The sequence below is a fragment of the Diplotaxodon limnothrissa genome, linkage group LG7 (assembly GCF_057381915.1).
Source record: "Diplotaxodon limnothrissa isolate DT_005_m linkage group LG7, D_limnothrissa_male_GT1.1, whole genome shotgun sequence".
NCBI lineage: Eukaryota > Metazoa > Chordata > Actinopteri > Cichliformes > Cichlidae > Diplotaxodon > Diplotaxodon limnothrissa.
In genome coordinates, this window is record NC_140602.1 from 44710185 (window position 1) to 44724030 (window position 13846).

Here is a 13846-nt window from a genome sequence, read left to right on the forward strand (position 1 = left end):
GTTGGCGAGCAGGATGCTAGGCAGAGGTGTGCGGTGTGCACGAGCTCTCAGCCTGTTCCTGACGCCGGCTCGCTTCCCTCTAGGCCGCCGCCGCTTCCCTTTGTTCTCCCTCAAGATCTCACTCGGCCAGCTCGGATCCGGAGTTAAAAACTTCGAATTGTGAGTACATTGTAAACCAATAGAAACAAGAGTGTCACTGTCATACCTAATGTACCCAATGGTGGTGATTTTGCCGATTTAGAAACGCTGAAAACTAACTTAAAAAACAAAGACAAAGAAAAAGTGGTCGGAGCAGTCGTGACGGCAGCCGACCTCACCGGCGCCATCTTTAAAAATTTATGATTATTTCACAAGCAAGACTCTACGATTATGCCCTCCTTCACATTTTTTAAAGCCTTCCTGCAGTGATAAAGTTGGCAAGTATATCACAGCTCAAAGGGCAACAGTTCCTACATGAAGCGGCTAACAACTAGCAACCAGTTCATGATTTCTGTAAAGAGACACCGCTTTTTCTGACTTTTTCAATGCATTTTCTTTTCTTTTGCTTTGAGCACCACACCTCTGTCTTCAGCAGGTAGCTCCAACATTTAGCAACTGAATCCTAAGCAATCTAGATGAATAAACAACACTACAGCTCAGGGGAACTTGTACGTTTATGGTATACTACAACCTCAGATGAAGCTTAATTGTGTTTGCAGCATTTCTGCAGTCTTAGACTATTTCAAACATATCTTACTACAACACTGTATTGCAGTAGTTGCTTGTGTATGATCAAGTTTATTCCCAGTTGCTCCGTTTAAAGGGGCTCCTTCAGTTATGTAAAAGTAGTGCAGAAATATTACTTTACAAGTAAAATGTAAACATACTTCATTACTCAGGTAAAAGTAACTTAGTTAAGATTTTAAGTGACCACAGTGAGCATACTCTATCCACAGTTGCTCTCTCACTGTGTGATAATTATACATCAGTGTGTAAACAATTTACTGCACTACTTGCTCAACCTAACTGTTTAATAGATAACAGCTGAATGTGTAATACTACATCATATGAATATATGAGCACATCATATCAATGTCAAATTATAACAGGCAATAAAAAAGTATCTAGAAATGCCAAGAAACGGAGAGTAAATAGTAGAGTAAAAAATCTCAACCCACTCAAATCCAAATACACGGATGCTGAAGAATTATGAGGGCATAACAATGAATTGCGCCAAAGCTGAGCTTTAAATATTATGCTAATTTTCAGCTCCACAGTTTTATTCTTGGACTCTTCTACAGCTTTGCAGAGTTCAAAAATAATCCTTATTATATTTTAGTCATGTCTTAATCTATGAATATTTTGGGAAGAGATATTAAAGGCACTTAAAGAGGTATTCCACCAAATGATCTGAAGATGCCACTTCTTCAGATGGGTCAAATATTAGAGGAATACTGATGAAAGAGCTAAATGTAGGCACTAATCAAGTGTAGCACAGTTAGAGAGCTTAAACCTGAGCCCTTCATAGTATACCAATTAGATCAAGAAATAGATATCAGGTGGAACCAACAACATGCTCCCTTAGACTTCAAAAAGATGTCTATCAAATGGAGGTGTCTGACCATGGTGATCATGACTTGGTGATTAGATCTGAATTCAAAACAATACAAGTATTGTTTAGTCCATCTTCTCATGCATACACACAACAGCAGGATTTTCGTTTCTTTCTTCTTTCCCTCTCTTACCATTACTTTTGTTTTTGCTGTTATTTATGTATATTTATTTTAATTTAGTTTATCTATTTAATTTTATACCCATTTCCACAATCTGTGTATTTACTTTACCAGTTTTGTTAAGATTTCAAGCTATGGCACACATGGCTCCAAAACAGAAAAGCATGAATTTGCATTGCACACACTTTAGTGCAGTCCTTCAGTTCATCTTCTGAAATAAGTCGTTTCAGCTATTCTAAGTTAGCCTGCCCTTTAAGTTAGCTTTCTTCTGATTGGCTGCTGCTCTGAAACACTTTTTTTTTTTTTTTTTTTTTTTTAAACAGCAGGTAGATGGGACTGCTGCACTCACAGCCGGAACTGTGTGCCTGAGACGACCATACAAGGACATCCACTGTCAATGACATCATAGAAGAATCAAGAGTAGGAAAAAACTTTGGCTCACAGAGATTACTTGTACATATCCTGGCCTCTTTATCTGAAACTTTAAAAATAAATGACAGAAATCAAGCAAAGGTTTCTCCTCCCCTTTCGTCCAACAGCAGTAAGGTTTCATATTACAGTTTACATTTACCTCTTTTCCTCTATACACATTCTTTGACACATGTCAGGCCTAGCAGCTGTCCCTCTGTTTCTTTCAAGATATTCCTGAGGTCATCTGGATCCGGTCTTTTATCAGTTCCCAGAGTCAGAACCAGACACGGAGAAGCTGCATTCAGCTTTTATGCTCCTTATATCTGGAACAAACTCCCAGAAAGCCTCAGATCAGCTGAAACACTCAGTTTATTTAAATCCAGGTTGAAGACTCACCTATTCTCAGCTGCATTTGAATAAAGCACCAAATCCACACTTTTAAGCTTAAATTTCAAAACTTACATTTAACTACTGATTTTATCTATTGTTGATTTTATATACTGTTTTGTTTGTTTGTTAATTAGTTTGTTTGCTTGTTTTAATCAATTTTAAATCATGCTTTTTATTTGTTTTTGTTTCTAATGTCTCTGTAAAGCACTTTGAATCACCTTGTTGTTGAATTGTGCTATACAAATAAACTTGCCTTGCCTTGCCTGAGTGTTTGTTTAAGTCACAAATATATAATCAGGTACAGAGTTACTCCATAGTGTATTGCAAAGCAAAACATCCCTGGTTAAATCCCAGGAGGAAACATCCCATAAGGCATCCGGCATTTAAAAAAGTAAATAAATACACGCACACACGTGCATGGAGCTACCTGCTGTGGTGACCTCTTGTGAATAAGAGAATAGCTGAAAGTAACTTATATAACCAGGTACAGATATATATTACAGCGTATGCCCGAGGCTAACAAGCCGGCCTGCATTCATGCATTCACAGTCTACATGTCCACAAAACAAAGAAAGAGCTTTGCAAACCTCACATACAGATTTTCAGATTTCGCTGGCTGGACCACTTTCATTCAACAAGAAAATATGAATACCAAAATTCAAATTGCACCACTATTTACAGTTAGATTCTCACCAGTCCAATATGCATCAAGAAAAATGTTTTGTCTATTATTTATTGTCTATTATTGTCTTACTATTTTATGAAGAATACAAGTAAAAGTCACAAGAAACTGGCAGGGCCAGGATTTGAAACTACACTTAAGCTACAACTCCAAAAAGCACACGGTACAAAGTGGTCACAAGAACCAGTTTAAGAAGCTTGAACATACAAACTGCCATTGATTTAAACATGAAAAATTGCTAAAATTAATTTTAATCGGAAACAACAGAACATCTTTTCATATAGGCTGACAGACCATCAGTTTCTGTTGTACACAAATGCACATACACAAAATTTCATGCTCACACAACCCCAGCCAGACAGAAACCACAGGCATGGTGCGGCACTGCAATGGAGACCACATGTCTGCGGCTTGCATTCCCACAGTACGCTGATTTTTTTTACCCCACACACACACACACACACACACACACACACACACACACACACACACACACACACACACACACACACACACACACCAATATTAATCCTCAAGCAGTCAGTTAATGAGGAGCCTTTATAATGTGGATTAACAACTATTTGACATAAAACAATCAGAGTCAATAAACGGACAATGATTCCTCAAACAAATTCAATACATTCCTCCCTGGAAATGGACTCATTGAAGCACTTTTGTGGTCTTTCTTCTGTTTCAGAGCCCCCCAATCTATTGAGCCAGGAAAAATAAGTCTGGGGAATGGACGAAAGAATGGAAGTACATACTGTGTCTTTAAGGTTGATGGGGCTTTTGAGTTCACACAGCAGTTGGACAATCTGGATGTTCCCGCTAGCAGCTGGAAGGGGGTGAAACAAAACAAGAGAAATTAAAACAAGAGAGTGAGGAAAAATAGGATTGTGTTTAACAGAAACTAACTGGGCAAAAATGCATTTTAGTCACTTACGACCAAATATGATGATTTTATTCAAATAAAATTAGAGCTTAAAACTAGTAGATATTATTCCACATCCCCAAAGCATAGCAGCCTTTTTTTTTTTTTTTTATATCAGTGACTCTCAAGATCTTGATATACTTACCAGCGTGATGCAGAGCAGTCTTTCCTGATCCATCTACAGCATCGATAGGACATTTACTCTGGATAAAGTGGGAAAGTTATTAGTAACAATAGCATACAGTATACGCATACAGCATATGCAATGACTATTGTTAATCAAGTGAAATCATGAAAGGCCCCAAACAACTCAAAATATACGTTTTAAATTTGGTTTGAAGTATCTGTGTGTTGCTTGCTTAATTTCAATTTTTTTTATAAACTGTGTATACACACTGGAGTTTATTATCTGAGGAACTGATGCCACAATCTGTTTGCCAGTGGTGCTTCAGGCAAATGCAATTTCATGTAATATTAGGTTATACCATAAATTCATACATCTGCAGTAAACAATTGTGGCGCGGGTGTGGTCTCTGGCCCGCTGCAGAGGAGGGCTGGCATGATGAGCTCCCGGGCTAGTGTTGGGGTCCAACGTCACAACAATATATGACTGAATGTTTTTGGTTCTTCTCTTTTTCACAGTACTGTGTTTTGCTATATACAAAAAGACTTGAATGACTATTTGATCAGCCAGGTGCATGTTGCAGAGATGCTGCCGACTATCACGAGGAAGTGAGGTCAGCAGATCAGAGCTGGATGTGTGTGTGTGTGTGTCTCTGCTAAGATCTGCTGACCAAAACCCAAACACGCACACACAAGAATCAGCAGATTGAAGAAATGAAGCAATAACATTTTTTAGTTTCAGGCATCTTCACTGAACAGTAAGATGATTCAAGATGTGGGTTTCACACACTGTTATTCATAAACAAGAACAAGTGGTCCTGCTGGGTGACACTGACAGTCACAATCAAAACAATCTTAAGTTAATATTTATATCAGTTCTTTGTTGTATAACACATCTTGAAGTTATGTTGCCTAATCATTTATACCCAACATAATTTATAGCCCTTATATTAAGAACTATGTCAGCGGTCCCCAACCTTTTTTGCGCCATGGACCAGTTTATGTCCGACAATATTTTCACAGGCTGGCCTTTAAGGTGTCGTGGATAAATACAACAAAATAACACCAGTACCAGTACAAAAAAGGGAAGATTTATTCATAACACACAGGAAAAGACCCAGGGAAATTGAGTTAACGTTAAAAATGCTTAAAAAACAAACAAAAAACGATAAAAACCCTGAAAACCATAAATTTCACACCCAAGCCTCAACTCTCGCGGCCCAGGGTTGGGGACCACTATGTCTCATCTTAACACTGAGAGACCAGGGTATATGTATTTTAAATATCTGGCTTGACAGACTGAATCAATTTCTTTTTAATTCAAAGGCATTTGGGGAGGGAAATTAAATCGTTTTAACTTAATAAAACCCAACTTCACTTCATGAGCTTTACCTGAATGAGTTTTCTGCAGCATTCGGTGTGGTTGTTTTTGGCAGCCAGGTGTAAAGGACTAAAACCTACACAAAGGGGAAAAAAAGAGAAAAACATGCACGCAGCAAGAAGACAGGCAAGTTGAGATAACGTATGTGAAATCTTATGTATCAGTCCAGACAGTACATTACACCTGTTCATGTTACAGTATTTACAGTATTTATAGAGGGAAACTCTCAAATTTATGCAGAAACTATTTTTGAAGTTATAGTGAATATAGCTATACATACCAGCAGCATCAGTGACTGACAGGTCAGCTCCATGAGCCAAGATGAAAGAGAGGCAGTCTATCTGACCACGAGCAGCAGCTACATGAAGACTACACACACACACACACACACACACACACACACACACAATTAAAAGAACAAATTACACACACAGTACTTTGTTGCCAGTAGTTTTACAGCAACACAGATGCTTTTAACAGTTTTACAAATATTATAAAACATGGTGCAGCTCTGGTGAGAACCTTATGCTGCAGCAGTGAGTGCAAATAAAAGATTAAAAAAATAAATAAATAAAACGTTCATCTACTTTTCTGATTGCTCGGCCACACTAGTCCTCCATCTACGACTCTAAATTACACTGAAGAGTGATTTCTTAGTCTCCAATTAAAAGTTTTCACATTTTAGGAAATAAAGTTATTTGCTCACTCGCCTAAGTTTAGATGAGAAGATTAAACTACTCCCATATCTGTTAAATGCGACGCTCTGGTCCTTATAATGTAATACACTTATGCTTAGTTTCTTTAATCCCTCTCAGCAACTTAGCCGACTCAGCGTCTTCCTAGAGCCTCCTCTTGATTTTCGTTTCTTTTTTCTTTTTTTTTTAAGCATGTGTGTTAATTAGAGGCTGTTGTATTTAGAATTCATAAACTTTGGACAGACCCAGTCTAGCTGTTTCCTTCTGCCTCTGGTCTTTATGCTCAACCAACTTTATATTTAGCAGAAAGGCATGGGAGCACCTCTTCTGCTCCAACTCAACATGAAACAAAATACGTGCACTTCCCAAAGGGTCAAACTATTTTTTTTTTAAAACCGTGTAACGAGTATGAGATTTGATCTTGTTGATACAAAAGCCAGTATTAATTATGCTTACAGATCAGATCCTTTATTGAAAGTAAAATATCGATTTCTTAATTAATATTCACCATGGAGAAGAAAAAAGTAGGTCTTCAGAGCTTTTTGACTGTCAGTGTTTCAGCCAGTCTTACAGTAGAAGAAGGTATTCACGTGACCCAGGTATGCAAAAGCTCCACTGCCACTGTTTTGCAATATGCAACTGCCAGAAAAACATGTCAGCACTGATAAAAGCAATGGATAAGCTTGGAAGTGATAGTATTTTAGGGAAGCTTTAGCTATAGCAAAACTAAATAAGTAAAAGAAGTTATTGGGCACAGCTTCAGTTCTTGCAATAAATACCCATTTACTGACCATTTCTAGAAAATCTGGTAAAGCGCTGACTTGTGAGCAGGAATGCTGTAAGTCGATATGACTGCGTATGCAAAAAAAAATTGCCCTGTGTATGCACTGTGTGCGCAGGTTTGTGCATATGCATGCAGCAAATGATCAATACGACCTCTTTCCACCTCAGTAAGATGAACGGGGGGAGGGCAAGCTCAGCCTTCCATCAGTGTGTGCGTAGGATACACATTCACACACACACAAACACACAAGTATGTCTACATGCCTTTCAGTCAGGTTTTATCACCATAGAGATACTGTAGACTCCCCCTTCGTGCGTGCTGAAAAGATCGGAGCATTGCGATTCCAAGCCCACACATTTGCCATGACTTACAAAGGCTTTGCATGCATTTGGATGTGTGTTTCTGTGTTCTAGCAGCACACAGAGGAAAAGGCCAAGGATGTGAACTACAGGTGAATGGGAAAATAAATGAAAACCTACATATTTGTTTTTCACTGCATTTATTCCTGAGATTTGATTTTCCTGGCTTTGTGAGAGCTGCTCTACAAATCAAGGTCAGAGGTGTTGAGTTTCAGAAAAAAAGAAAAGGGTCAAATATTAACACAAGCCTCTGCGTTATCACTAATACTAAGCGGTGACGCAACAGTAACCTCCACTGGCTCTGCGGAAGTGAACTTGCTTTCAAAACATAGAATCTCAGAGAGGCTGAATGAATGTCACCGTTTCAAGAAAAAGTAAGAGACATATTTTTAGATTGGCCATTCATTTTTAAAACTGTGCTGTGGAGCATGAAAGCAGTTATATAAGGCCATTACTTGAGAATCTGAGCATATAGTATAGACATATGTTTAATCTTTGAATTGAAAGGAAATGAGAAAATTCACTGTGCTTTGCTGGATATTTATTTTAAAAACATGTGCAAGCTTGCCAGACAAAACCATGTTGGTGTCAACACTTAATGCATTTCTCTGGTTTGCAGCCTCAAGTCAGTTTGCTTCCCCCATGTCATCCTCATTCTACAAAAAGCACTGCAGACTGTGATCTCTGTGTGTCTATATCAACAAATTAGTTTTTATTTTAAGCAAAAGTTATGCTTTGACTTTATCGTCACCTCAGGAAAATCAAATGGAATTCTTGCACTGGAAACATAAACATTTAAATACCATCAGAAAAAAGTAAGTGGATAAGTCCAAGACCACTTACGCTGATTTGCCTTCACTGTCCAGCTTTACAGGATTGGCACCTTTCTTGGCAAGAAGGGATGAGACTTTCTCAACCTCGCCATGCTCCACTGCAGCAAGCAAGCGTTCATCGTTTTTGTTCCACTCATTTGTCTAAAGACAGAGGACAAAGAAGGAGAATAAAAGGTGGTGAAGAATATACGAAGACTACACAAAATATAAATATACAAATATATAACCCCATAAGGTTACAGTTAGGTGAGACGCTGTTAAATGGCAAGAATTTCATGTCAGCAACACATCTCAAAAAAGTAGGGACAGGGCCATGTTTACCACTGTGGAGATGTAGCGTTGACGTTGCCTTTCCACAGGCAATGATGCACTCCTGTACCATCAGAGATGGCTGGTCCCTCTCCTCTTTAGCCCAGAGGACATTCTGTCCAGGTTTTCCAAAAAGAATTTTAAATTTCTGACGATAAAACTATGTTTCTGGAAGTGAACCCAAACAGTGACTTCCATGAAAGAATCATGCCTGTTTTTAATGCAGGGCCACCTGAGAGCCTAAATAATATAGACATCAGATACTGATTTTTGGCATTGTCACTTGCACACATAGATTTTTCCAAATTCATAGGATTTATTGAAATTATGTACTGTAGATGATGAGATATTCAAATTTTGCACATTTTTCCACCATTTGTAAATGCAGCTTTTCAGACTGGTGAACCTCTGCCTATCTTTAATTCTTTAAATCTCTGCCTCTAAGATGTTCTTGTCATACCCAATCATGTTACTAACCTGTTGACAATTAACCTAATTAGACAGAAACTATTCTGCCAGCTTTTTCGTCTTAGTACCGCTTACTTTCCAGCTTTTTGTTGCCCCATGTAAACTTTTGAGATGTGTTACTGCCACCACCTTTTTTTTTTTTTTTTAAATGCTACACTATCCCAGTTTAAATATTTTCTTATTTTGTTGTGAATAAACTATGGGTTTTATGATATTTGCAAATCAGTGTGTACTATTTTTATTGTATTGCATACACTGTCCCATATTTTTTATATTATCAAAGACTTTTACTGACTTTAAGACTTATCTCCTATCTACTAACTTATCAAATAATATCAATAATAATGTGAACAAATGGTATGCTCCATTTGTTAACACTCATATCAGCATGTTTACTTTGCAGTCAAAGTCACCGTGATGCCCAAAATGTGAGTAATGTTTCTCACAGGGAGGAATGTTTCTCGGCTCTGCTGTGGCCCACACAAAACATTTGTTATCATATGTGTACAAGAGCACACACTCACAGTATCCAGTCTAGACACACTCACCAAAGAACGCATACACAAACCAAATCGTCCTTTATACCACTGATAGGCTGCTCACACAGAAAGAAGTCAGCTATTGGAAAGCTTCTAGCCTGATCTCATTCAAACACCATCTTGCTACAGAGCAGTTTGATAGTACAAGATACAGCACAGCAAGCTTTAATTGCAGGATACAGCTATGAAATGAGCAAGATTTGGCATAGCTGAAACACTTCTATAATGACCTACTTTATTAACAGGAAATGTATTTAAGGAAACCTTTACTGGGGAATATTGGAAGAGGTTCCTTAAATCTAATAGCAGAATCAGGGAGAGAACTGAATCCATGACCCCAAACATAACAGCAAACAAGTTCATGCGTCAGCTATTCCTACAAACACCTGTGCATATTAGGATGCAGTACAGTATTAGATCTTGACCTGATAGCCCACTGACCTACACGTGACAACGAGGTGAACTCTCTGACTCTAGAAATACCTGTGGTGGTAGACTGGATGCTATTTTAGGAGCGCAATAAGCAGGCAAAGCAACACCGAGTGTAAGTAACCTCTGTGGCAAACACCCAAATGCAACCACTGCAATACATTTTGCACAACTGGTGGAAAAATGCTGGGCTATAAAAATCCTGTCACTCCTGTCACCGAAAGAGCAAAGATGACCACTGAGCTCTACAGCCTAATAAGCCACAAGGTAATTAACAGATTATTGAGTATGAAAAAATATTAAAATGTGTTTGTGTTTTCAAATGTAATGTGTAAGATGGCTGAGAACAGAGGAGTATTCCTGCTATTTTTTAAAAGCTAACTCTGGAAAAGCAATTCTTATCCAGCTGTAACTTAATACCACCCCCACGCACACATGATATCCATGTGGTAGCACGAGAAGGTTCTCTGACAGACTGGAAATAACAGATTGGTTAGAAAAACATTCAGCTGGACATTGAGAAGACACAGGAAAAAAAAATGGGGGGGTAAGATTTGAGGTGTGCAAGTTGAAGATGGGCTCTATCAGGCACATGTAATACATCCAAGAACCATTACAGATTTGATTTTAAATAAATTACAGAGAAACACTCCCTTAACACACATGGTGTTAAAATATAGCAACGTAACAAACAAGACTGGAAAACACCTGCACACATGCTGTACATGTGACAAAACATTTAATAAAGGGCTTTTAAATGTTTTATTAATCTCACCACACCACATACAATTATTAGTTCTTTCATTTAACCAAGAAGCCCCACTGAGAGCCAACTTCTTTTAAAAGGGAGAACTGTTTAAGGTGGGAGCCATATAAACTCAAAACATGCACAAAAACAAAAGTGCACATTATATGTTAATAGAAAAAATACATGCAAATATAACTTCTGTTTGTTTACAAGAATACACAGGAACCTTTAAATTAACAGGTTTTTACAGCTTTCGGGTTTTATTTCCACCAGAGGACTTACAACTAAACCCAAAATTTTGGGAGGAAAAAGCAAAACAAGGCTATTTTCACACATTAACTGCCATATATGTCACATGTTGGAAATTATCTGAGACATGATATTAATTAATTATTAGTTAATTAACTAAAATTGCTTTTTACTTTTACATTATTGTAAGTCTGGTGATTTCCTACATGCAGAATGTACTTCAATCACTCATACAACATAGTTGTGCTTGGGATTGGAATAGAAATGACAAAAATGAGGTTAGAAAATAGAAATTAATACCAACTCTGTGCTTGTTTCCCCAAAACTTTGACTAATATAAACAAACAAATATAGTTTATTTACACAATTCAAGACATTTAATTAAACAGGGACAGTACTTGTTTAGTGTGGCCAGTGCTTTCCTTATCTTGTTTTGTGGAAACCAGGAAGGGCAGAACCTACTGTGGTAATTGAGTGCCTTTGTAATCCAGAAATAGTAGCAAAACAAACCCACCCCCTTGGATGACAGACTGAATATCAAAGCAGTCAGAGACACTTATTACTTAATTATAAATACTTGCAAAAACCCACCCTATGTGCTCTCTGGGCACTTTTTCAAATTCTTCATTTCACATTTACTGGAGAGTTGAACAAATTCCAGTATGAATGCAAATTTTGGTGAGTGTTAAAGTTACATTTGGTTGACATACGCTGAACATGTGACATGAATCAAATGCAAATGGAAAATGTAACAATGCATTTGCAGGGTTATGATGAAATGAACGTAATGTATAGGAAACTCAAAAGAGTTGGTATTTATAATAAACATGAAAACATATAGATGTACATAATTGCTATATGCATGGCGATGTTTGTGCAAAGTTTCATTCAGATTGGCCCACCCATTAAGGAGATAGACTAGGCTATTTAATACAAGCTGAAATTAAACTAATGCCTTTTCCTTGAAATGTGATCACACCCAAGGAGGAATAAAGCTCCCCTTAAAGATGGTCGGTCATACAAGCCTAAGGATCGGTGAGCTGAAGTGATGTATTTTTTTCAGTCAGGAGTTTTACTCCGCTATAATAAACGCCACTAGTACAAGCGTAGCAGCACCCTGCATATTTGCTTCAGTGGACATTTTTTCATGCTTTTGTTGGTTGTCAGTTACTTTGTTTCAAAGAACTTCAGAATATTTAGGTCAAAAGAACAGAGTAGAATGGCCCACTATCCCCATCTTTTAATTACTGCCTACTTCACAACATCTTTCACTTTTAGTACACTTCATCTAAAAGCCTACAATGTCTACAGTGTAGGGCGACACTTTAAATCATTTTTACCACTTCGCACTATTTTCAAGCAAGTCTTCCTTCCTGTGCAATAAAGTACTATGCTGGTTCTTAAACACCTACACAACAGGTGATGATATAGTTGGGATACAGTGGGATAGTGAATGCTGTGGTCCCATTAACAAGAACTGCATGTTGGGATAAAAATTGCCACTAGCACTGATGTCTAGTATAACATGATCGCTCCTAATGGCCTACAGTATGTGGCTTTGCAAAGCCGAAGAAAGAATGAAGGGCAGTCGGATCAGAGCAGCATGACAGCAATAGCGTTAGACTACATTGTATTGGACAGATTTAAGTGGAGCGGAATGCACTGCTCCACTTTCAGCCACATACACAACCGGTGTCATCAACGGGAGGCTGATGAAATAATCATGTAGTGGCAGAGGTGATGTAATATCAGCAAAGATGTAAGCTCCAACAAAAAGGTTGAACAAGAAGACCCCTGGGGTTCTGTGGGTGCTCCGTCTCTGGGCTGGGGCCCTGGCTGGGCCTTGGGGGCTTGGGTCCTGGTTGGTGTGTCGCCGGGATTGTGGGCGGGTGGGTGTATGGGGGCCTGGCCCTGGCGCAGGGTTCCGCCAGTGCATCGAGCCACCTGGGGGGCTCTTCAACTGGTGGGGGAGGCTGTTACATCATGCAGGAGGTCTCCTCTCTTCAGGAACTCACTCTGCAGGAGGGGGAGATATAGGAGAGGTGGAGGAAGATCTCAGCCTGGGCGTCTATTGTCTTGTGTAGTCTGGAAGCTGAGTGGATGACGGGGTGGGTGCAGTTTTCTCTGTGGTGGGGCCGGGCGGCGCTGCTGAACTGGGCCCCGGTCCGAATGGGCCTGGGCCCCCTTTCCCTGGCGGGTTGCGAAGTATGGGGATGCCTACTGGGGTCAGTGGGGGAGCTGGCCCCAGGGAGGGGTCACTTGCCCCTCCCTTCCTTCCCTCCTCATCTCTACAGGGAGTGCAGAATTATTAGGCAAGTTGTATTTTTGAGGAATAATTTTATTATTGAACAACAACCATGTTCTCAATGAACCCAAAAAACTCATTAATATCAAAGCTGAATGTTTTTGGAAGTAGTTTTTAGTTTTAGCTATTTTAGGGGGATATCTGTGTGTGCAGGTGACTATTACTGTGCATAATTATTAGGCAACTTAACAAAAAACAAATATATACCCATTTCAATTATTTATTTTTACCAGTGACACCAATATAACATCTCCACATTCACAAATATACATTTCTGACATTCAAAAACAAAACAAAAACAAATCAGCGACCAATATAGCCACCTTTCTTTGCAAGGACACTCAAAAGCCTGCCATCCATGGATTCTGTCAGTGTCTTGATCTGTTCACCATCAACATTGCGTGCAGCAGCAACCACAGCCTCCCAGACACTGTTCAGAGAGGTGTACTGTTTTCCCTCCTTGTAAATCTCACATTTGATGATGGACCACAGGTTCTC

The 13846-nt window shown here is 38.8% G+C and overlaps 1 protein-coding gene across 1 annotated transcript in view; it reads right to left on the reverse strand.

The window, feature by feature from the left end:
* The window catches only part of rai14 (retinoic acid induced 14), a 54986-nt gene that overhangs the window by 19871 nt on the left and 21269 nt on the right, over nucleotides 1–13846 (reverse strand). Inside the window, exons 3-7 of the mRNA XM_085358168.1 lie at nucleotides 8312–8442; nucleotides 5911–5999; nucleotides 5642–5706; nucleotides 4272–4329; nucleotides 3960–4030 (exon numbers count right to left, since the gene is read on the reverse strand). Of these exons, the coding sequence (XP_085214294.1) occupies nucleotides 3960–4030; nucleotides 4272–4329; nucleotides 5642–5706; nucleotides 5911–5999; nucleotides 8312–8442 (414 nt within the window). The remainder of the gene's footprint in view (nucleotides 1–3959; nucleotides 4031–4271; nucleotides 4330–5641; nucleotides 5707–5910; nucleotides 6000–8311; nucleotides 8443–13846) is intronic.